General features: G+C 42.4%; 1 protein-coding gene across 2 annotated transcripts in view; it reads right to left on the bottom strand.

Annotated features, from left to right (window-relative positions):
• DMD (dystrophin) overlaps positions 1 to 25,577 on the bottom strand; it is a 1,188,090-nt gene that overhangs the window by 777,356 nt on the left and 385,157 nt on the right. For both annotated transcript variants that reach the window (XM_081951523.1, XM_081951524.1), the window contains exons 19-20: positions 23,374 to 23,615; positions 3,950 to 4,130 (exon numbers count right to left, since the gene is read on the bottom strand). In XM_081951523.1, coding sequence (XP_081807649.1) covers positions 3,950 to 4,130; positions 23,374 to 23,615 — 423 coding nt within the window. The remainder of the gene's footprint in view (positions 1 to 3,949; positions 4,131 to 23,373; positions 23,616 to 25,577) is intronic.

Here is a 25,577-nt window from a genome sequence, read left to right as displayed (position 1 = left end):
GTCAAGACCAGCTCCCCCAGAGGCGCCCGCTAAGGAGTGGGAGCGTCCTCAAGCACCGTGGTCTAGGGTGCACATAGATTTTGCTGGCCCAGTTCATGGCCAAACTTTCCTTGTAGTTGTGGACGCGTACTCGAAGTGGTTAGAGGTAGTCCTGATGGCCTCCACCATGGCAGAGGTGGTCATCAAGGTGCTACGGCGACTTTTCACCACGCATGGCCTGTCCGATGTCTTGGTCTCTGACAACAGGCCCCAATTCATAGACATGCAATTTGAGACCTACTTAGCAAGTCAGGAATTCGGCATGCTCTGTTCGCTCCATTCCATCCGGATTCCAATGGTCAGGCGGAGAGAATGGTGCGATCTTCAAAAGAGGCCCTCGCCAGGATGGGCCCGGGGGATTGGCAAACATGGGTTGATCACTATTTGTTAATCCAACACATCACGCCAAGTGCCAATATCTGGAGAAGCCCTGCCGAGCTTCTCATGGGTCGCTGCCTAAGGTCCCATTTAGACCGGCTATACCCAAACTATTCTGCCATATTGCCCCCTGACTCAACAAGCAAAATTCGAAACTTTAGCATAGGGGACTCGGTATATGCCCACAACTACGCAGGGGGAACTCTGTGGATCCCTGCTACAGTGATAGGCATCACCGGGCCTCGCTCTTATTTGTTAGAGCTAGAGGATGGTAGAAATTGGAGGAGGCATGTTGACCAACTCCATGGCCGCCTCTCCCACTCCAATCTCAGAACACCAGATGAAACTCCTGAACTACTCAGCCAAGGGCCTACCCAAAGGGAATGAGTGCTCACTCCCTCTACAGCCAACTCAAGCCCGAGGGTACTGGGGGACTTATCTGAATCTGATGCAGGCCCACAGTGAGCTCCAAACGAGCAAGTCCTAGAAGCTCCAGCCGCGGCCTGGGAAAAGTTCCAGGAGGTTCTACCAAGCAGAGCTGGAGAGCAGACAGACCCTTCCGACCTGCCCAAAGAACCAGTTCCAAATGAACTGCGCAGGTCTAGTAGGACGAAACAAAAACCCGCCTACCTACGGGATTACGTGACCAATAGAAACACCCTAACTAAGAGAGGAGTGGTGTTAGATATTAACTCTATCTGCTATAGTTTCCAAACAGGTCCTCTGTTCAGGCGGAAACAGAGATTGAATCCTATTGGTTAAGAGGTCTGACACCTCCCTATAAAAGGGCTGCTTCAGACCAAGAAGCTGCTGGATTGTACAGACTTGTTGCTTTACAATAAAGAGCTGTTGTTACGTTAAGCCAGTGTCTGCCTCCTCTCTACCCGATCTAACATGGACAATACAAACAAAAAGAATCATGCCACTTTGGACATCACCTGGATTAATATGTGTCAGATGTTAGGTTGGTTGCTGGAAGCAACCATTCATGCATAAGAAAACTTGCAATTAATGCAATACTATTACAACAATTAATGAGAGATGATGTTTGAAATATATGAGGGAACTATGGATGGGAAGAAGACATAAATGTACATTACTGACAAAATCTAGTTATGCAGTACTTCAACATATTGAAAAAGGAGCTCCAGAAAAATGCAAGATATATCACTAATAGGGGTAAGAAGGATTTTTTTTAAAAAAAAATCTGTGAATATGCATGTGTGTGTATACACACAAACACATAACTACACTTTTAAAAATACACTTTAATAAACAGCACAAATAATAATTGAAATATATTAATTTAAAACCAAATCACTGAAATACAAGTTATGTTCTTTAAAAAGTAAATGCAAACTAAAAACAACCAATTTAATTCAATGGAAAAAGCATAATCAAACCCCCTTAAAATAATGTCACAGTACAGTCAGAATTAATAATATTAATATTATTATTACTAAATCCCTGCAAACCAATTTTAAGCAACACAAGAAGCATACAGAATTGTATCCTTCAATCTTATCTCTCTGCTAATTAAGAGAAATTTTAGAAGCACTGCTGACAGATTGTATTGAGTCCAAGCAAAAATAATCATTAACTTCTTTTGCAATGTAATACTTAAAATCCAGCTACAGTTATTTAGTCAACTTGGAAAACAAAAAGTTTCATTATATAGAAATTCAAGTTTATTTTTATCCAACATTTATCTTTACATGACATGTTAGCAGCGATTTTTTTAATGCCTATCAGGATTATATAGGGTCTCTCTGTGTGTCACTCTTCCCCCTTCTTCTCCCTTCTTTCTCTGTCTCTCTCTCTCTCTCTCTCCCTCCCTTCTTCTTCCCTCTTTCTCTGTTTCTCTCTCTGTGTGTCTCTCCCCTCCCTCTTTCCCCCTTCTCTCTTTATCTCTGTGTCTCTCTATGTCTCTCTCTCCCCCTCTCCCTCTGTGTGTGTGTCTCTCTCTGGCTGGCTGTGGTTGCGAGAGAAGAAGGAGGGGGAGGCTCACCCGAAGGAAAGCCTCCACCACGGCTCATGCTCATTCAGCCTGGATTTCCAAAAAGTTGCCAAGAAGAAAGAAAAGGAGTAGCAAAGAGCCCCAAGAAGAACTTGCCAGGTTGGCCCAGCCTCGGCTTTCTGAGAGAGAGAGAAGACACACACACAGACAGACAGACAGATGGACAGAGAGACGCAGAGACACACAGATACAGAGAGGGGGCAGACCGGCTGATTGGTGAATGTCATTGGCAAGGGCACTGGCTTTCTTTGAACCTGACCCCCAGGGTGTGCATGTGAGGTTTGGCAGGGCCAGCCCCCTTTTCCCACTGCCCTGAACTTTACTCTTCCAGCGGAGATGTGCCACTGCCTGCTTTCATTGAAAAATGTCTTCTGGGTGGTGAAAGTCCCCTGTACAAGTTTTAAATCTGGGCTGGGTGTTGTGGGCCCATCCCCTTTCTGTCATCCCATCATCCCAGATCCCATTCCCAGGACACCAGCCCTCGTGTTAGTGAAGCCAGCATCAAATCCTGGCTGGGTTGGGACAGTATCTTGGGCCAAAGAGCAGGTTGCATGTCTCCCCAAGTGGCCAAGTCATGCCCAGCACCAACAAGGGCCAGAAGAAACTCCAGAGAATCAGCTCCAGAGAATCAGCCCCATCCCCTGCCATTGCCTTTACCTTCTCAGACCAGGCAAGGAGTGACTGGGAGGGAAGGGCAAGGGGCAGGGGCAGTCAGTGGTGGGATCACCTGACAGGGAGCCACAGCAGAGGGCCCAAAGAGCTGCATGTGGCTCTGGAGCCACAGGTTGCAAACACCCGTGCTAGCCCTTCCCGACTCTAGAGTGAGGTGCTCTTCACCGTTTCAAAGCTGAAGAGCCAGCACTGTCCGAAGATATCTCTGTGGTCATGTGGCCAGCATGACTAAATGCCAAAGATGCATGGAATGCTGTTACCTTCCCCCCAAAGATAGTCCCTATTTTTCTACTTGCATTTTTACCTGCTTTTGAACTCTAGGTTGGCAGAAGCTGGGACAAGTAACTGGAGCTCACTCCATTGTGTGGTGCTAGGGATTCAAATGGCCGAACTGCCGACCTTTCTGATTGACAAGCTCAGCATCTTAGCCAAGGAGCCACTGTGTCCCCTCAACTTTAGATGACTCTAATAACTGGCATTTTGAAGTAAAGTAAGTTTGATGCTGGTTTATTCTTTACAATAAACATTGTATAATGCATAATGACATTATGACCTAATGGAACCCTAGTTCTACTTATCATTAAATTTGATCACCAATTTCTGTAGGTGATGTACAATCAGCATTTTTTAATCAAAGCCCAAATCAATTCCAAATAAACAAAATTTATATTTTGTTTTGCATATATACTGCACTTGTACAGAAGAAGGATAGAAAAATGACTAAAAGTTATGATTAGCTGCAGGACCATTGATTTTTTGTTACATAGCTAAATATATAAATGACCTTCCAAACCCATTTTAGTTCTGAGCTATTTGTTGACAATAATTAGTATCAGCACTTACTTGTTTGTAGCTGCTTTTCTCTAGCTTTCAAATCATTGTACACTTGAGCGAAATGATTACTAAAGGCAACAAGATCTGCTTCCAAAAACACTGGACACTGCTGGTTCTGTTTTAGTGCTTTGCCTTGTACCTTCAGTTTTTCTATCTGAGGTTGAATGCTTGAAAAGCGGACCACTTCATCCTGCCAAAAATGATTTTAAAAGGAATGTCAATATTGTAACATTGGTGAGATAAATTGTCTTTATGAACTGCTATTCAAGCTGCCATTTCAATCATACATTTGTATGATTTTTATTTAATAGCAATACTGTAGTCAATATTTGTTTTATATAGGTACATTATTTATATTAACTTCTAATACTGATCAGTTGCAAAACTGGATATATGCTTGTATATTGGGCTTCGGAATCCATGTAGTTCTTTCATTATACATTAGATAATTGAAGTGCTCTTTTATAATTGGAATGCTATTCTTACATGAATTTTCTTAGAATTCATTAATGATAGGTAATAGACTGGACACATAGGTAAAGGTATATATTACTTATTTATAATAGAATAACACAGTTGGAAGGAACCTTGGAGGTCATCTAGTCCAACCTTCTGCTCAGGCAGGAAACCCTATACCATTTTAGACAAATGATTGTCCAATATCTTCTTTAAAACTTCCAGTGCTGGAGCACCCACAACTTCTGGAGGCAAGTCATTTTACTAATTAATTGTTCTAACTGTCAGGAAATTTCTCTTTAGTTCTAGGTTCTATAGATTTATATAATGTACTAATCCATGAAACAGAAATAACACATTGTATGCAGAAGTATAATTCAGTAAACAGCAAATTTATGCTTAGTAAAACTAGTGCATATACTGATGCTTAGGCATCTGTATTATACAGTGCCTACATTACATATGCAATTAAATTCAATGTAAATTCAGAAACATAGTAAGAATAAATGGTTTTTTTCGATAGATAGATGATAGATAGATAGATAGATAGATAGATAGATAGATAGATAGATAGATAGATAGATAGATAGATAGATATTTTAAGGTGCTATGCTATGGCATTAAATGGGGATTGGAATAAAAAAAGAAATGAAGAAACCTGAAATCATCTCCTTTCTCAGGTCATATCTATTTACTTTCTTTTCAACTAGATGCTGTTGGACTCCCTAAGCATCAGGTGGAACTGAAAATTGTTAGTAAATAGGTGCATAATTGGCCTGAGTTGCCTGGTGCTGCCAGTTTTATTGGATCTTTCATTATCAGGTAGGTTTTGCCAGATTTAACCAATCTTCAATTTCAGCTCTTTGCAGTCTGTTGCTAAACTGCTTGACAATGGTTAAGAGCAGACAAGTCAGATATTTCAACAATGAAGCTCATCTTCACCTGATGCTGACTAATCCTTGATTTTTTTGTTCTTTTTCCCATAGTTTCTGCTGTTATTATAAGTTCTCTAATTTCAACCATTTTATTGTTAACTACCTCCTTTACTGAAGTTGTATTTTTGTTGTATTTTTTGTGTTGCTACATTGTGTGCCCCAAACGGCATTGTTTTTTCTTTGTCAAATCTTGACCTGTGCATGGTATTCTCTCCACTGATGGATTGGTACAAAAGTTTTTGTTTTGACTGAGATTGGAGATTCTCCCAATAGTGTGCAATTTGGGTTTTGTATCGGCTAAACTTCTTGGCTTTAGTTGTTTATTGCTTTATTTGTTGCTTTATTGTTTCCAGTACTTAATTAATCTTCTTGTATCTAGGTGACATTTCTTGATCAAGAATTCTTGGTCTTCTTAATTTCAGCTTCTTTTCTTTCATCTGTTCTAACTTGCTTGCACCTGATCTCTGCAAGTGGATCTTATTTTCCAGTTTGATCTTCCATTTTGTAGTGTACTGTTTGTTTTTTCCTTGTTTGCTAATTTTGTATCCACAGTATTCAGTTATAACTGCATCTGTGCTGTACATTAGTTAGTTTGTTTCTTACATGATCTAGTGTTTATACAGTATTTGATATTACAGCTTTGGCATCTTTTAATACTTGTGCTAGGAAACATTCTTTTGTTCTTTTTGTGCTGTCCTAGATGCCCAGCTATTTTTTGTTTCAATATTTCTTCTTTGGGTAAGGGGATTTGATCTTTCTGAGGAGAAAGCCGAAGACAGGGTGCCTGGTTTGAGAATGAAAATGATTTAATAGTTATGCTAGTTTCCTTTAATACTGATTTCCACTAGTTTGGCTGTGCAATCTGAGTTACTTCAGCAAGGATGAAATTGTTGGAAGAAATGTCCATCTGGGTTCAGTTCCAAGTGGGGAAAAAGATCCTGCAAACATGGAGGCTGTTTGGAAAGATGGTTTAATGGTGGACAGGATCACATGCCTTGGAGCTCTTGGGTGAAAAGGAAAGAGATGCTGAGAGTCCCTGCATTTTATGCCCTCTCTGAGCTTTGAACTTCCTGGGGCACAGGAAGAGTATCCTGATAGGTTGCTGTCAGATGTCATAGCTAGCTTTGTAGGTTGTCCGTGTGCTAAGTTTGGTTGAAACTTTTCTACAAAAAGTCCCTAAATTTGAAAAAGATTAAAGTTACACAGTAGCTTACTCTTCCTGAGACCATTGTCTGTAAACTGTCCCTAAATATCACACTTCACTTCTACTATGTTACAGAGCCCCTGATTACGACCTTGCTCATATGATCAAACTAACTGCATTACTAATGTGCGCAGCTTCCTGCCTGCACCCACTTATCTTTCTTGGTGACCTCAATTTACCACTTATTAATTGGACCCTAAACGAATGTACAACCGAACCTATATATGTGACTCTATACAATGCTGTTACAACTCTGGGGCTGGATCAATTGGTAACAAACAACACTAGGCTCAACAACTGCCTACATCTCATCTTCTGCAATAGTTTAAATTCAATTTATGGTCTACAAGTTAAATAACCTTTTCCAACAGTGACCACAACATGATTGATTTTTGTCTCAATTTACATCCTTGCAAAGAGGGTCATATTGATGGGACCCCAAATTATAACTTTAAAAAGCAAATTATGATCACATAGTTACTGATCTCTCATCACTTGATTGGCACCTTCAGTTCGCTGGCTGTAATACTGCAGAAGACCATTACAACAGATTTTTGCTTGAAGTCAATAGAGTCATTAAACTACACATACCATTAATAACCCCTAAAGCAAAAAAAGAATACCCATAACAATAAGAAAGCTTCGATAAAAAAATCTCTTTGGCAAGAAAACAAAACTGGCTACGTAGCTAACTTTTAAAACCGCTACAAAACCTTATGCTGCCAGATAAAGGCAGAATGCACCAATTACCATTACAAACAGGAAGAAGAGTTGTTACACTCAAAATACACCCGAGCCTTCTATAATTTTGTAAATACCAAACTTAAAGACTCAAAAACTATCCCACCCCTAAAGGGACACAACGAGAAAGACTGTAATGATGAAGCTGTTAAGGCCAATCTCTTCAACACGTTCTTTAGTTCGGTCTTTGTCAACAGCAATGGCTTCTGCTCTGCATTTACATTCCTGCTTTACATAAATGACCTCTGCGATCATATTATAAGCAGCTGTGTCCTCTTTGCTGATGATGTAAAACTATTTAACACCACTAACAATGCTGCTACCCTACAAAGCGACCTTGACTATGTGTCAGAATGGTCGCGCAATTGGCAAATCCAAATCTCAGATGAGATTTGGAGTTGCCAATTGTGCGACCATTCTGACACACAGAGCATTTGTTAAATAATGTGCTGTCCTACATATAGCCAACAAAAATCAGAACACTAAATACAAGCTGGGTGGATACGACCTCGTAGACAACCTTCATTCTGTCAAGGACCTAGGAGTACTAATCTCAAATGATCTAAGCCCCAGAGCTCACTGTAACAGCATTGCCAAAAAGGCATTAAGAGTTGTTAACCTAATTTTGCGAAGTTTCTTCTCCAGTAACATTGTACTGCAAACTAGGGCATACAAAACTTTTGCCAGACTAATTCTTCAATACAGCTCATTTGCCTGGAATCCACATTGTTTATTGGACATTAATACAATTGAGCGGGTTCAAAAGTATTTCAGAGAAGAGTACTCCACTGCTCTGCTCACAATACAATCCCTTACGCCACTAGGCTCAAAATTTTGGGCTTGGACAACCTGGAACTACACCGTCTATGGTCTGACCTAAGCATAGTACACAAAATTGTCTGCTACAATGTCCTGTCAATGACTACTTCAGCTTCAACCTCAATAATATACAGGCAAACAATAAATACAAACTCAAGGTAAATCACTCCAAACCTGATTGCAGACAATATGACTTCAGCAACAGAGTGGTCAATGCCTGGAATGCTCTACCTGACTCCGTTGTTGCATCTTCAAACCCGCAAAGCTTCAACCTTAAACTATCTACCATGGACCTCACCCCATTCCTAAGAGGTCCGTAAAGGGGGCATGCATAAGTGCACCACCATGCCTACCGTCCCTGTCCTACTGCCCCCATTTATTTGTACTCATTTCCTTTGTTCATGCCCATGTTTAAACTTATACCTGTTATTTTGTACATGAATGAATGAATGAATGAATGAATGAATGAATACTTCAATTTCTTTGCCCTGGATGGAGCTCTGCAGTTCTTCCAATTCTGATTTCATGAATGCTTTATTCCATACTATAAATCAACATTAATCTGCTAGTCTCTTTTCTGCTCTTTCTGATTCTGGATGTTGTTCCTTCCAGAACTGCTACATTCTTGTCAGATGTCCTTTTCTTGTTGGATTTGGTTGGTAATAAAAGATCATTATTTCTTTGTTTTCGATCTTTGTATATTTGCAGCTTTTTTTTCAATAGTCCTAAGTTCCCAATCTTTCTGGAATTGCAGACTGGCAGCAACAGTGTTTGTGTGGAGGGGGGGATGGTTTCACGCTTGCACATGCATGAATGTAGCTTCACAAGCTAACACACTCACCCACTGCTTGCATGGGCCAGTTCCCAATGGGCCATGGCCTGGGGTTGAGGACACCTGCTATAGCACTAAATATTAGGGATACTAATATCTAGTGTGGTCCTTCTTGACTTGAGCAATGATTGATTCAGTATGGGTTTCTGTAAATTATGTCCTAATATACTGTACAGAAAAAACACTCTTCATCTGGCTCCTCTAATGGGACCTGCCCAGACCTGAATCTCTGACCCAGCTCTCATGCTCCTCAGAGTACACATCTCATAACCACGCAAAGGTTCTGTTTCCATGAATTGTATTCTAGCTTCCAACTTGTTCAGTTCTCTCTATAAACTTCTCAATTGAAGACAATTACAGATCTGTCATCTGCAATTATTGAATTCTTTATTTTACTTGAGATTAATTTATCACTTATGTCATTGATATCAGTGTTAAGACAAACCAGTTTTTCTTCTAGATCTTGCGGTGCTTCTTGAATTAATTTAGAAGAGGACCTTCTATTTTATGAACATTCCTTTAAGTAATTCTTACTTTTAATTGCTGGAATTCTTTAAAATGAGTAAAGGAAGCAGAAAAGTCTTTCTTCCAGCTTTGATTCCTCCCCTCTATATTTTCTTCTATTTTGTCAGGCCTCCAGTCTTATTCCTTTTAGGATCTTTGGCCTGCCACACACTCTCTTATTTTACTATACTGTTTGTTTAGTGGGGAATTGGGAGGGGGAATAGTAAGGAGTAGAATGTTGTTGTCAAAATAAAACATTCCTTCTAGAAGCCCAAGGTCATCCTTTGTCTTTACACCTCTGCACCTGACCAGAAGTGAATGGGTGGAATTGCCAGCGTGGCAGTGGAAGATTGGATCATGTGATGAACTTGTGGGTGTGGGAGCAAGGGTTGAACTTTCAACTGGGTGGAAAACCCAGGAAGCTTTCAGATTCAGGTTTCCCACAGATGTACCAACATGTCTTTCTTAATAAATTGGAACTTTGAGGAAAGCTCTGCCTTGAACTCTGATTTAATTCTGGATGATATGTGGAACACAGACATTAACCTGAATCTCCCATTAAAATAAATCACCAGCAACCCCGGCACAGGGTGCTGGCAAGCGGTGCTGACTCCCAACACTGACCTGACCCGGTCAACGTAAAATATCAGCGAATAATTAAGATAGAGCCTTTTGAGAAAAGAAGCTTATGATGAATTGCTTCTCTGAAATTCTTTCAAAGTGCAAAGGAATTTGTGTGGGAACATGCAGCCGGAGGGGGCTGGAAAGGCTAATTCTACACACACACATGACAAGATGATTGGAGCCTCCCAGACCAATTTGTGCAGCCAAACGTGAGTGGAAATTCCCCCTCCCAATTCCCCAGCAAAGGCTCAGAAATATACTGGAGTGGAGATAATTACTCCTTCCATACAGTGATAAATGAGCTGAGCCAGCAGGAAGGGATTTGGCCAGCATATCTCACTAGTCAGCCACCAATGTTGGGACTGCAGCCTTTGAATCAAGCACCACCAGGTTCGGCTTTCTTCCCAAGTCATGGATGGAAGAGATGCCAGTGGGCACCTGCTTGGCCAACAACATGGGAAAATCAAACTAGCCAGCAGAAAGGGCCTAGGGCATATCTCTCCCTAGTCTGCCATTGTTGTTTGAGCTGCAACCTGTGAATTGACCCCAGGTCATGGATGGGAGAGATGCCAGTGGGTACCTGCTCTCCCTCAGCAGATGTCACCATGGCAGATAACTGGGCAGTGGACAACCCAGGGATTGACCCCCCCCACTGAGTCCAGTCTCACCTGCAATGCCCCAACAGGTTCTTACCCCACCTTCCTACAGAGAAGAGTTTTCGACAATGGAAGAAGGGATGAATGAGGGGGAAGCTGCAGGATGGATAGCAGAACAATGTGATGAGGTGGTTCCTAAGTTTAGAGATACAACTGGTTCCATCCCTCGGGGGGGGGGGCAATAAAATGCCACCATTGCTATCAATTCGGCCACAGAGTGTTAGAGTGCTCGGCTCCAGCCCCAATATCACAAATGTGCACACTAACCGCCAGCGTGGTAACGAGAAGGCCCTGGAAGCCACCACAAAAGAGTCATCTGGGCCAACAACCTCAGGAGGTGGATCACCAACCTAAGGTGGTGAAAAACCCAACCAACCTCGAAGCTATCTATGCCCATCAAAGACTATCCTCCAAACAAGTTCACTGGGCACAATACTTCCAAAGGTTCCAATTCGAACTTAAACACATCCCTGCAGGGAATAACTTGTTGGTGGATGCTTTGTCGAGAAAACCGCAGTATGATAGTAAGAAGGAAGAAGTTGTTCAACCCATCATTTCTTCCTCCCACCAACAGGTGGCCCAGGTCACCACCCAAAGCCAGGATAAGCTGATGACAGAGTTGAAAGCAGCACTCCTAGCAGACCCTTGGTTCAACAATAACAAGGACATCCTAACGATGAGCAGTGGCTTAGCCTGGAAGGGATCCAAACTGTATGTCCCTGCGAGGTTGAGGCTGGAAGTCCTACAGCAAAGCCATGATGCAAAACTAGGAGGCCACTTTGGATTCCTAAAAATGCTCCACCTTGCCAGGCATCAATTTTGGTGGCCAAAGATGAAATCAAAGGTGGAAGATTATGTAAAAAGCTGTGCTATTTGCGCAACAATGAAAACACGGCCGGGGAAGCCCCCTGGACTACCATAACGAGTAGCCAGCCCTAGCTGACCATGGGAAGAGATTGCAATGGACTTCATTGTCAAGCTCCCAGACAGCAGCAGGAATAGAGTAATCTGGATAGTTATTGATTCGTTTTCCAAACAGGAGCATTTCGTTGCTTGCTCAGGGTTGCCGTCTACCAAGAAATTAGCAAAAATGTTTGTGAAACACATATATCACCTGCACAGGGTGCCCAAAAGGATCATTTCAGACTGCGGAGTTCAGTTCACCGCCAAGTTATGGAGAGAGTTCCTGAGCTCCATTGGGTCCACACAAGAACTCAGCTCAGCGTTTCATCACAACACGAACGACGCAATAGAGAGACCCAATGCGATGGTTTAACAATACATCTGGTGTTATGTGGACTATCAGAAGACAACTTGTCAGACTCGCTACCCTTTGCTGAAGTGGCGTACAACAATGCGGTCCACAGCATCACTGGTTTAACTGGTTATGAAAAGATAGCAGTGAAAGTAAAGATCTCAGCCAGAAAGGTGCAAAAAAGTACATATCAAATGATAACCCAGCCCCTCCCTCCAATGACCCGATGCAGTGTCCAATCTGCAACTCCCTTAGGTGTCATGTGGATTGCATCTCCAAAAGGCATCGTCATGTTGGTATGTAGGATGGTTGTCCTTGACCAGGTCCAAACACCGGCCACCAGCATGCGCAGAAGATGGTGAGAAGAAAACTTTCTTTTCCATATCACTTCTTGTACCCTTTATTACCTTCCCAAATATCATGCCCTCATCTTCCCCATTTTTATGGCAGCCGATAGCAAGTAAGAAAAGCAGAGGCTGACATCCAGCCCTCCTTCAGAAAAGGACATCATACCTGGGGAAATAAGAAACAAAGCAACAATAACAACCAATAGTATAGAATAAAATTAAGGCTTACCAGGATACTTGGTGTAGAACTTTTGCAAAAGTCTGGGAGTTCTGACGTGGGATTTGTCCACCCATTCAGCCTGAGATGGTGGAAAATGTTTCCAGGACACCAAATATTGGTTTTGTCCAACTCCAAATTTGAGGTGTCTCTTGAGGCAATTCAGGAATTGGTACAAATTACTGGCCAAACACAACTTTAAAAGGAGTCATTCTGGTACTGCTATGTACTGAATTATTGTATGCCACCTTTGCATGTGCAGAAGTTCAGCCCAATTATCCTGTTGATAATTGATAAAACACCAAAGGTACTGCTCCAGAACCAAGTTAGCACGTTCACAAGCCCCATTAGTCTGTGGATGATGGGTGGAGCTTAGTCCCTGGGCACAGCCAATCAATTTCATGAACTCTTTCCAAATGTGAGAGGTGAACTGGACTCCTTTGTCCGAAATAATGTGTTTAGGTGTTCCATATAATCTATACATGTGTAAAATAAACAATTTAGCCAATGACTTTGCTGATGGGATCTTGGAACAGGGCACAAAATGGATCTGTTTGGAGAACAGATCGGTGATTACCCAAATGACGGTATTTCCAAGGCTTTCTGGTAGCCCCACAATAAAATCCATCAATATCTCCTTCCACAGGGCCCCAGATCAGGCAACACTTTGAAGGAGATCTTGAGCCTTCCCTGGTGGTCTCTTAGTGGCTGCACAGACAGGGCAATTGGCTATGTAGGACTCAATGTCTTTTTTTCAGGGAAGGCCTCTTAATCAAATGCAAAGTTTTTAGAAACCCAAAATGACCCGCCATTCTCGAGTCATGGGCCCGTTGAAGAAAAACAGTTTTCAGGCTGGCAGGAACGTACAGCTTAGCTCCCACCCAAGCCAGTCCATCTTTCATGGTGCATTCATCACAATGTTTTTTGAACCAGTCATTGGATGAGAGAGCTTTCTTAAGTTTGTCCATAAGGTCAGTGATCACATCTAAATCCACTGGGCCCTGGCTCCTAGTAACCATTGGGACAGCTAGGTTCTTAGCCGGGATGACTGGATGAACTATGGTTGGTCTGGTGCTGTTGTCCTGGGGAAGCCTGGACAGGGAATCAGCCATAAAGTTCTTCCCTCCTGGAATATATTTTAGGGTAAAGTTGAAATGGTTGAAATGTTGTGCCCAGCGCACTTGTTTAGGTGATAGCTTACATGGGGTCTTCAATGCTTCCAGGTTTTTATGATCAGTCTGTACTTCAAAAGGGTATTGCGCCCCCTCCAGGAAATGTCACCAGGTCATCAAGGCCCATCTGACAGAAAAAGCTTCTTTTTCCCATATGGCCCATCTCCTTTCTGTTTCTGTAAGCTTACGTGAGGTATAAGTGCAAGGTTGCAATTTGCCCTCTATGTTTGTTTGGAGCAATACTGCCCCCACAGCCACATCACTGGCATCATCTTGAACCACGAATGGTGCATCCATGTCTGGGTGTTTCAAAACAGGTTCAGCTGTGAACAGACAGTTCAATTTTTCGAAAGCTGCTTGACATTCCATAGAGGTTTCAGAGGTTTACCCGGCCTAGGTTTAACCTCTCCCTTTGATTTTAGGAGATTGGTAATTGGCAGTGCAATGGTTGCAAATGAGGGGATAAATTGGCAATAGAAATTTGCAAATCCCCAAAAACTTTGTAGTTGCTTGCGGGTGCGAGGAGGTGCCCACTCAGTGACAGCCCAGACTTTTGCCGGGTCCATCTCGATACCTTTGTGGGAGATACGGTATCCCAAATAATCGATCCTCTCCTAGTGAAATTTACACTTAGACAATTTGGCATAAAGTTCTATGGCCCAGAGTTTTTTTGAGAACCGAGCACACCAAAGTCACGTGTTCATCATATGTTTCCATGTAGATAAGGATGTCGTCAAGGTAAACCAACACCCCCTTGTACCCCCTTGCTCATATAATACTTCATTTATTAATTGCATGAAGACTGCTGGTGCCCCCTGAAGTCCAAATGGGAGTACCCTAAACTGGAAATGTTCCAAAAGGCAGTTGAAAGAAGTTTTCCACTCATCTCCCTCCTTTATTCTGACTCTGGCTTCCCTTAGGTCCAACTTCGTGGATTTTTTCCCTTTACCCAACTGGGCCATCGTGTCCTTCATGAGTGGTAGCGGGTACACATTTTCCATGCAAATGGCATTCAGGTTTTTATAGTTAATGCATAAGTGAAAGGAGCCATCTTTCTTTTCTCTGAACAATACTGGTGCAGCCACCCATTGTCTAGCCGTTTGTATGAATCCTCTTTTTAAATTTTTGTCAATGAACTTTCGTAATTCCTCCATTTCACATGGGATCATTGAATCAATCTGAGACTTAGGGAGTTTTTCCCCTGGGAGGATCTCAATGCTGCAATCAGTGGTGCTGGGGGGGGGGGTAAGTCTGTCGAAGGTCCTTTCACTGAAAACCTCCCTGAGGTCCCAATATTCTTTGGGGATTTTCTCTTCTCCTTCAATCTTTTCCTGCACTGCAGCAGCTAGGTTTGTTTCAGCATTGGCTGTATGGGAGATCCTCCCCTTCCCCTCTGGGGGTTTAGCAGAACGGATGTGCAACCACACTTTCCTCCAGTTCACTTAGGGGTTCCATTTCCAGAGCCACAGTAATCCCAGTATGAGGGGCCGATCCATCCCAGGTGCAACAATGAAACTCAAGGTTTCTTGGTGATCCCCCATCCACATTTCTATTGTTCAGTTACAAAATGGGCAGGGGCTCCCCCAGCCACTGAGCCATCCAATTGCCAAAAGGCAATGGGCACTTTCAAAGTCCTCAGTCTTAATCTCATTTTTTCCACCACTTCTGGGCTAATTATGCAACAAGTGCATCCAGAGTCTAAGAGGGCCAGCATTTTCCCTTGGGCTCCAGTTGAGGGCACTTTAAGTTCTACTGGAATGGTCATGGGCCCTAACAGGGACTTACAAAGAGGTTGTCATCGAAGTCAGTTTCACATTCTCCCAAAAGAAAGGAGGGTTCTTCTCCCTCCTGGGTGGGAAGGAAATCCTCAACAGCTTCCACCCCTTTCAAGGCAATTTCTTTGCATTTCCCTGGCTGTTGGTCTGGTTTCTTTTCTCCAGCAGTGATGGGTTTTGGACCAATTTTTGAGAAGCAGCTTGCTGCCCTGCACCCCCCCCCCTTTCCTGCATCGGAAACAAGCAGTAGATAGGGGCTTGCTTGCAGACCAGCCCTTTCCTCCCCTCAGAGCTCCTTTGGGGGTGGGTGGGAGGGGGATTCTTGGCTTTATTGCTGCCTCCCAGATATTTATTCCTGGCTAGGTCAATTTCCACATCTGCTGCCATCTCATACCAGCATTGCAGGTTGTGTGGGGCCCCTCTATTCACACAGCTCTGGTATATATCTTCATTCAGACCATCCATAAAACTGTCCATTAAAGCCTCTTTGGACCAGCACCGCAATATGCACAGACAACTCATGAAACTCTTAGATGTACTCAGCCACTGGACTCCTTCTCTGAGTAAGAGACTTCATCTGGGTTCTCGCCTTTCACTCAGCTAGGGGGTCATCAAAGTGCTTCCTCAGGCAGCCATAAACACATTGTAATCCCTCAGCAGGGGGGAGTCATCATTATGCAAATCAACCATCCAGGCTGCTGCTTTGTTCTCCAATGCCATAATAACAGCTCTTACTTTGGCTTCCTTGTTAGGGAAATGCTCTCCATACTGTTGCATGGAATTCCAGACCTGGACCAGGAAAAATCCCAATTCTTTGGGGTCTCCTCTGAATGTCAAGCCAAGGGAAGGAATGTTTGGCATTCGGCGTCTGCGGGGGGACCCTCCCCCCCTTGGAGGGGCTCAGAAGGCTGCTGCTGCTGGGGTTCTCCCATCCCAATCAGCTGTGCTATCTGCCCCCACTCCCCGGGTTAGACACGTCTTCCGCACATCTCTCTTCTTGATCAGCAAAATCAGCTTCCCTCTCAGCATGGATCTCACAGAAATTGCATTTCTCCTATGACTCTTGAAAAAGTTTCAAAGCATGGGTCATCATGAGGTCCTCTTGTTCAGCTTCCTGCCAAGCCTCAGGTCACTGGCATCGGTTGGTGGTAACTCTGGCCGGAATCTCCTCAGGATCACTCCTCTGCCCCACTCCCAACAACCACCTGGGATGGATGGATCTTTCCTCCAAGTCCAGCTCAGCCATCCATTCCATTTCCAAAGGGCATGAGGATCGGTAGCCCCCATGTTGTCCTCCTGGTCACTGCCTGGATTTGACATTTCTGTGGAGGATTTTTGTTTTTAAGTGCACTCCCCTTGGAAGGTGTTAGCTCCAGGATGAGCGCGAAGTGAGATCTTGCTTATTGTCAGGCGTGCCTCCATCAATAAGCAAGAAAGAAAACTCCCAACTCCATTGTTCATGGAATTAGAATACTTTTACTGGTTATGAAAAGATAGCAGCAAAAGTAAAGCAAGATCTGAGCTAGAAAGGCGTGAACTAGTACATATCAAATGATAACCCAGCCCCTCCCTCCAATGACCCCGACCCAGTGTCCAATCTGCAACTCCCTTAGGTGTCATGTGGATTGCATCTCCAAAAGGCATTATCATGTTGGTATGCAGGACGGTTGGCCTTGACCAGAAAACTTCCTTTTCCATATCATTTCCTGTACCATTTATTCCCATTGCAAATACCATGCCCCACCCTCCCTGTTTCTATGGCAGCCGATATCAAGTAAGCAAAGCAGAGGCTGACAGAGTGGCCATCTTCAAATCTACTATATCATTAATATTTTGATGTGCAAAATTGGCCAATAGATTAATTCAGCAATAAAAAGAGCTCCATAATAAGGGAAATAATTCAATCAAATTTACTTGGCATCTGTAAATATATTAATAATATTTTCCTAAGAGATTACCCACCTCAACAAACCTTAGGGAAGACAAGGGCATAAATATTTAATATTAATGTTTAAAATATCTCCGTGTCAGGGTAACATTTATAATTTTAGATTTTAAATACTATTTTATCTTTGTTTTAGTTTATTGATGGTTATTGCTTCCTAAGAAAGATTGATAATAATTATGTGCTATGCTGATGGTGCTACTTTTGATCTGCAAGCCCACATGCTAAGTCAAAGTGTATGGTGAAAAAAATGAGACTAAAATTAAATATAAATATAACCAAACTAATGACAACAGATAGAACAACCAGCCTGAGAATTAACAATGAAGATATTGAAGTGTGGATAGCTTCTGCTTTTTATGATTAACTTTTCAACAGTAAAGAAACCAGTAGTCAAGATATAACGCTGCACACTAGCACTTGGTAGAATAGTTATGAAAGATTTGAAAAACACATTCTATACATACAATGTTCAGAATTGTGCAAGCCATAGAATTCCCTGTGATATTCTATGGAACCAAAAGTTTAAGTTTAAAGATGTGGGATAGTAAAAGTACTCATGACTTTGAACTTTGATGTTAACAAGACATCTAAGAATATTGAGGACAATAAAACAATGGGTGTATCATTGAACAATCCAACAGACATTTCAAGGCAAAGGCTCAAATTATCCTCCTTTAGACATACTAAACAAAGACCCAGCTATTTGGAAAAACCTCTAATGCTGGGAAATGTAGAAGAAAAGTGATGATGAGAGCAAGGTGAATTGACTGAGTTATAATCACCATGTGAAGTTTCCAAGAGCTGACCTAATTAATTTACGAGCCTCAAGACAAAGTTAGAAAAAAATCCCATTCATTTATTAGGACTAACATCTTGGCACGGACTTCTGTGGACCCAAAACTAAATCCCACTTAATGGCATCTGAACTTTACCCCTGTGTCCCCTCCCCTCTGCCTGAGGTCATCAATCACATTCTCCAACAGGACGTTATGGCAGGGTTCTGGACATGCACATTCACATCCCAGTTACAGGACCTAGTTACTTGCGGGATCGCATCCTGCCCCATACATCCCTGCGACCAATTCGCTCTCACAGAGAGGGACTCCTCTGGGTGCCGTCCACGAAGCAGTGCCAGAGGGCGGCGCCCAGGAGCAGGGCCTTCTCTGTGATGGGCCCAGCCCTCTGGAATGACCTCCCCCCCGACATTAGGACTACTACTGATCTCCGCTCCTTCCGCAAGAAACTTAAGACCCACCTGTTCCAACTAGCCGGCCTGGCGCAACCATAGCTCTATCCTCTAATCCCCCTGGCAATTTTAAATTTTAGGGTATTTTAATGTTTTTAACTCCATTAATTATTGTAATTATCGTGTTATTTTTAAAATTGTTGTTGTGAGTTTTTATACCTCCTCCTGTGTAACATATGATATGTATTTATTGTACGCCGCCCTGAGTCCCTTCAAGGAGAGGGAGCGGCTTATAAGTGTAATAAAATGAAATGAAATGAAATATGAGACTTTTTTACTCCGGCCAAAAGTATGTATGGCATTTCCCCCCCTTCTCAAGTTGATAGTAGTCATGGAAATGCTTCAGACATTGACATCCAGCTCTCCTCGCTTCCTGAAAGCGACCTGTGTAAAACAAAGCAATTTGAGTACAGGTGTATACTGTACTTAGAAATGTGTCCCTCCCCCAGGGTTGCTTGGATTTTCTGCATGGAATTTTGCTATAAGGTGATCAGCCTGGATATTTCTACTTTTCACCCAAGATGCCTCTGATAAGGGGTAGCCCTTCCACTTGATTAAGTATTGCAGTTCTCTCCTCTGCCACCGTGAATCAAGGATACGTTGAACTTCATAATGGGTTTGGCTCCCTATGACCATAGGGCCCGGGGGCTCCCGAGGTCTCAGAGTGGATCCAATCACGGGTTTTAAGAGGCTACTATGAAATGCTGGGTGTATCTTCCCCAACAATCGAGGCAGTTTCAATTGCACTGTGACTGGGTTGATGATCTTTACTATGGGGAATGGTTCCATAAACTTCGGCCCCAGTTTCTTGCTAGGAAGCTTTAATCTCAAATATTTTGTGGAGAGGTAAACCTTCTCTCCCCCCTGGAATGGCCGTTGCCGAGCCCAGTGTTTATCTGCCTGTTTCTTATAGGTTTGTGCCGCTTTAGCCAATGCTTTTTTGACATTTTCCCAGGTCGCTTTCAGTATCGACATCCAATCAGCCAAGCTGACTGAGGAGGGGGGATCCCTTGGATACTCAGGCATTGGGACGAAGTCCATACTGCTCACTATTTTGAATGGCGTGAGTCCTGTGCTACTGTGAACAGCATTATTGTATGCCACCTCAGCAAAAGATAAAAGTCCTGCCCAATTGGACTGCTGATAGTTCACGTAACACCTCAGGTACTGCTCTATCATGGCGTTCAGTCATGAACTGGACCCCTCTGTCTGAGATAATTCTTCGAGGTACTCCATGCAGTTGGTAGATATGCTGCATGAACAGTTTAGCCAGCTTGTGAGCTGAGGGTAGTCCACTACAGGGTATGAAGTGTGCCTGTTTGGAGAAGAGATCTATTACAGTCCAAATCACCATGTTTCCCCCACTTTTAGGCAACTCTACTATGAAGTCCATTGCGATCTCCTCCCACGGCTTCGTTGGCTCTGCTACTGTTTGCAGTAGTCCGGGGTGTGTGTGTGTTCCTGGTCATCTCTTCATTGTGGCGCAGATGGTACAACTTTTCACGTAATTATCTACATCTTTCTTCATGCCAGGTCACCAGAATTGCCTCCGGGCTAAGGGTAAATTCTTTAGGAACCCAAAGTGGCCTGTGGTTTGGCATCATGACTCCTCTGGAGAATTAGGTTATGTAGGGATTCTGGGATGTAGAGTTTTGTCCCCTTCCATGCAAGGTCATCTCTTTTTGTCAAGATGTGTTGGTTGTTTTGGAACCAGGGGTCTGCTAGCAGTTCAGTTTTGAGCCTTGTGGTTAGGTCACTTGCGATTCGGTTTTGCCAGTCACAGCGTTGCCATCTGGTGGTCACTTGGGCAGTGATTTGGGTAGAGGGAATGATGGCATCCACTATGTGCTCCCATTCGCATTTATACTGAGGCATGCGGGAGAGGGCATCAGCTAGAAAGTTCCTCCCCCCCAGGAATGTGCTTTAAAACAAAATCAAAATGGTTGAAGTATTGCGCCCATTGGACTTGTTTGGGTGATAGTTTCTGTGGGGTCCTAAGCGCCTCCAGATTTTTGTAGTCAGTCCAGACTTCGAATGGTTTCTGGCCCCCTTCCAACAGGTGTCTCCAGGTTACCAGTGCCCATCTCATTGCAAAAGCCTCCTTTTCCCACGCGGCCCATCATCTCCCTGTGTCTGTGAGCTTGCGGGAAGTGTAGGCGCAGGGTTGTAAGTTTCCTTGGTTGTTACTTTGGAGTAGCACCGCTCCCACTGCCATGTTGCTGGCATCTGCCTGGATCACAAAAGGTTGCCTAGGGTCAGGATGCTTCAGCACCGCCTCATTTGCAAACATTTCTTTTAGTGTTTCGAACGCCTCTTGGCAGGTTAGGTCCCACTGTAGGGGTTGTCCCGGATGGGGTTTCGTTCCTGGGCTCCCTGTCTTCAGGAGGTCTGTTAGGGGTTTGGCAATTTTTGGAAAGGAGGGGATGAATTGCCTGTAGAAATTCACGAAACCTAGGAAACTTTGTAGTTGTTTGCGGGTGCGAGGGGGTTGCAAGCCTAAGACGGCTTGCACTTTGGCTGGGTCCATCTCTATTCCCTCATTTGAAACTCAGTAACCCAGGTAGTCTAACCGTGCACAGTGGAATTCACATTTTGGTACCTTGACATACAGGTCGGCTGCCAGAAGTTTTTCCAGGACTTGGCGGACCAGGAGTACGTGGTCATCCATGGTCTCAGTGTAGATAAGGATGTCATCTAGGTAGACGAGGACTCCCTTGAGAGGTGCTCATGCAACACCTCGTTTATTAACTGCATGAATACCGCTGGAGCCCCCTGCAGTCTGAAAGGCATCGCTTTGAATTGAAAGCTCCCTAGAGGGCAGTTGAATGCTGTTTTCCACTCATCTCCCTCTCTGATACGTACTTGGTAGTATGCTTCTCTGAGGTCTAGTTTAGTGAAGACTTTTCCCTTGGCCACATGAGATAGCATGTCCTTCATGAGGGGGAGGGGGTATAGGTTGTGTATGCACACCCCGTTTATCCCTCGAAAGTCCACATACAACCTCATAGTTTCATATTTTTTCTCTTTGAAGAGGACTGGTATGGCTGGTCATCTTCTTCACCCCTAGTTCGGAGAGTGGGAGGGGGTTGCCTGCTCTTGGCAGCCTGCCTGCTGCGTGTGAGAGGCACTGGTTGCCGTTTTGGGCTCCTTCTCCTTCTATTGGGAGGGGGAGGGAGGCTGCGCTCCAGTCTGCATCTCCTCACTTCAACAGGATCAGATGTCCCTCCCCTCTCTTTTGGGTGGCATGATGGCCCCTCATCATGAAGGGTGGCTCAGTAAAAATCCTCCCTCTGTTGCTCTTTTGCACTCCCTTCGGGATTCCATCTGGGGCTTTGGGAGCCTGACTTGTTTCCAGTCCCACCTCCAGTCCACCCTTGCCAGCTTGCTTGAGACCCTTCCCTGTATCTAGGGACTAGGGCAAGGGAATTTCCACCAGTACCTATCTTCTCTTGCTTCTGCTTCTTAGAAAGGCATCACCACTTGGCATTGCCGCATACCTCTGGCCGCAATCAATCTCCTGTTGCCTGATTTTCCCTCCAAGCAGCCCAAACATTGGGGGAGTGCTCAGAAAGCCTGGGATTCAGGAAACCCATAATTTTTTTAAAGTCAGTTTCGGCTCTCTGTGAAGTTTCCATGAGCTGACCTAATTAATTTACGACTCTCAAGACAAAGTTGGAAAAAATCCCATTCATTTATTAGGACTAACATCTTGGCACGGACTTCTGTGGAGCCGAAACTAAATCCCACCTAATGGCATCTGAACTTTACCCCTGTGTCCCCTCCCCTCTGCCTGAAATCATCAATCACATTCTCCAACAGGATATTACGACAGGCACATTCACATCCCAGTTACAGAAATATGAGACTTTTTACTCTGGCCAAAAGTATGCATGCAATTTTCCCCCTTCTCAAGTTGATAGTAGCCATGGAAACGCTTTAGATATTGTCACACCATAGCATTGGGAAAACAGATCAGAATGATTAACAAATAAAAAGAATCTATCCAGATGGTTGCTAGGAGTTATAAATGATTTAGAATGATTCTGAATTGTATATTGTTATTGCTTTTTTTTAAAAAAAGGTTAATTTTTAAAAAAAAAATTGCAAAGCATTCTTAAATTTTATTTTTTAAATAAAATATGAAAATCACCTTCATTATCATAACCACTATCATCAAAACATTACAGCTATATGAACCAATGACCTCGGGAGCTATGTTAGACCAGTCAAGTGTTATTATCATTGTACTATTATTGTTTACTTACTATTACATATTATTTAAGCCCTTTTGCTACTATTCTCCGGTGAATAGAACTTGAGATATATTAAAATATTCTACTTCATTAATGACAATTTATACACCATAAAAATTCATAACAACAACTTTCCTTTTTGCCTTTCATTTGATTTTACATGTACAACAGAAATGTTTCTGTATTCCATGCAGGCTACTATACTAATTCTCATCTAGTACTTTCAAATGTGCTTCAGTTATTTATGTGCTCCTGGCAATGATCAACACATTCTTCAAACATTTGTATCTTGGCAGTTTCATATGTGAACAAGCTTGTATACCTTTTTTCTCCTTTTTATAAGATTATCAACTGAACATCATAGATGTTTTTATGAAGAACAGGGACCTGAATAAATGAAACATATGTATGCAACAGAATACCACAAAAATTAGGACAGAATTTCTAACCTTGCACCTATCTAACTGTGTTTTCATTGCATCAGGATCTGTTGCCAGTAAGAGCTGTGCTTTCATCCAATTTTCAGAAGTAATTACTATCTGCTCCAATTGCTGCAGCTGAGAGTAGAAGGCAATAATGTTATTTTGGTTCTCCAACCATGCCACTCTTTCATTCAGTAACTGACAGAACTCAATCCACCGGCTGTTCAACTGCTCTGAAGCCTGTTTGATGTTGTCAGCATTAAGCCCATCTAAAAAAAAGATAGGAAAGAGTTGAGCATATTTATTTTTAGTTTATTGTGGATACAGAAAAGTAATGTAAGACAGACATTTAATAACTGTATCTGAACCAGAGGATTTATAAAAATGATCTTGAGTATACACATGCATATCACACACACACACACACACACACACACACACACTATGTATGCATGTTAGTACATAAAACAAGCATTCACACATTAGGAGGAAAATGTAAAACAAGGCCATAGCATTTCATATATTACCTATGGAAATGTAGTCCAGTCTATTTTAAAGTTTAACATATCATATAAATTAAAATATGATTAACACATTTATACTTACAAACTGCTAATCAAATGACTCAGAGATAAAACAACAAATAGGAAGCAGACTCAACAAAAAACTCAGGCATTCAAACACAAACCATTCCAGATCATGGGATCCCAACAGAGAACAGTAAATGGTTTGTAACAGAATGAATGCTCACATATCAGAAACCCTCTGATGATATCTGTAAGAGTTGGGTAAGTATTAAGGGTCTGAAGGACAATGTCAAAATCTTTTGGTTTAAAAAGGTGTGTTGGTTTTGATATGAATTCATATATCCTACACCTGTAAATGTATCTCTAAATACAATCACTAAGCAGTGAATATTCATAAAAGAATATTTCAAAATATTAGTGTTTTATAAAAGATTTGGGGAAGTCAGGCCACTTTTTAATTAGCAAAAGGCATTTGATCCACTAATAGTACAACACTATAATTTCATAATTAGCACAAGTTTTATTATATAATGAGCTTAATTTTGTTTTATATTTTAACAATGAGTCCTTTTGAATTCCAGATATGGGAAAGAACCTGTCTCCACTGTTAATCATGTAGATAACTGCTGCATCAATAGTAGGAATGGTGACTAATAAAACTTTAATTTTGAGGCAATATAAATTAATTTTGAGGTTAATCGCTCATAAATTGTTTTCCAGTTTATATTCAGAACAATCCCTTATATTGGCAGTGAATAAATGCATTTTATTTCACAGGACTGAGAGATCAGTATCCAAAGTGCTTTATTCATTTTATTGCTACATCCCATGCATAACAAATAGTACAAACTATTTGTTGACTAGCTTATTTGCGAATCATGTTATTACTATACATTCAGTATAGAACAGCGTGATTAAACTTGACATGTTGTTTTTACTGACAACACAGTACCTCATGTGGTACCTCATGTGTATCATGCCAAATTAATTTAGTATTTAGTGTGGTGCTTCTCAATATAAACAATTCAAAGAATCTTTATTTGAAAAACAACAACTTGGAGGGGCTGGGATGACATCCCGGTGATATGATGCATCCCATGGGACTCCATGGGATTGTGCCAAAATTTGAACTGCAAGGAGGTTCTGATGGACCTGAATCACCTCCACACTCCACTCATCTCAGTAAACCCACAAACTTCCTGATTGATCCAGAGAAGGCTCTGAATCCAGCAGGGAGAAAAAGATGGTCATTGCGTACTTGATAAAAGCCGGGACAGATGACCGATGAAGAAAGTGCAAAAGATTGAGGAACAGTGTGAACAATCTGGGTGAGAGATTTCTAACTTCTAATTGCTATTGAGGAAAAAGCCCTCTGGAAACTAACATGGGTGAGAGTGGGATCCAAAAAAGAGGAGGTGAACTTGTTCTTCTTCCACCTCCCAAGAAAAGCAGCGAGCAAGCCAGAGAGCAATTTTTAAAACTGAAAAGAAGCAAGGAGAATTTTTTAGAGAGTGAAAAACCTTAAAACTAGGAAGCTGGACTGGAGACCTCAACTATAATATTGACTAATTTGGAAAAAGCAAAACATTTTTTCTTCTTTTTTTGAAAACCTGGACTGGATAATACAATATAAAAGAAAGGGGATAGAAGCAGAGCAACAGTGACACCTGCTGACAGATGTTGAAGGGTGCAAGGGAGAGAATA

This window comes from Natrix helvetica, assembly GCF_964273705.1.
Source record: "Natrix helvetica genome assembly, chromosome: 4".
Taxonomy (NCBI): Eukaryota; Metazoa; Chordata; class Lepidosauria; order Squamata; family Natricidae; genus Natrix; species Natrix helvetica.
The sequence above is the reverse complement of the archived record's forward strand: the minus strand, read 5'-3'. Positions and strand labels throughout refer to the sequence as shown.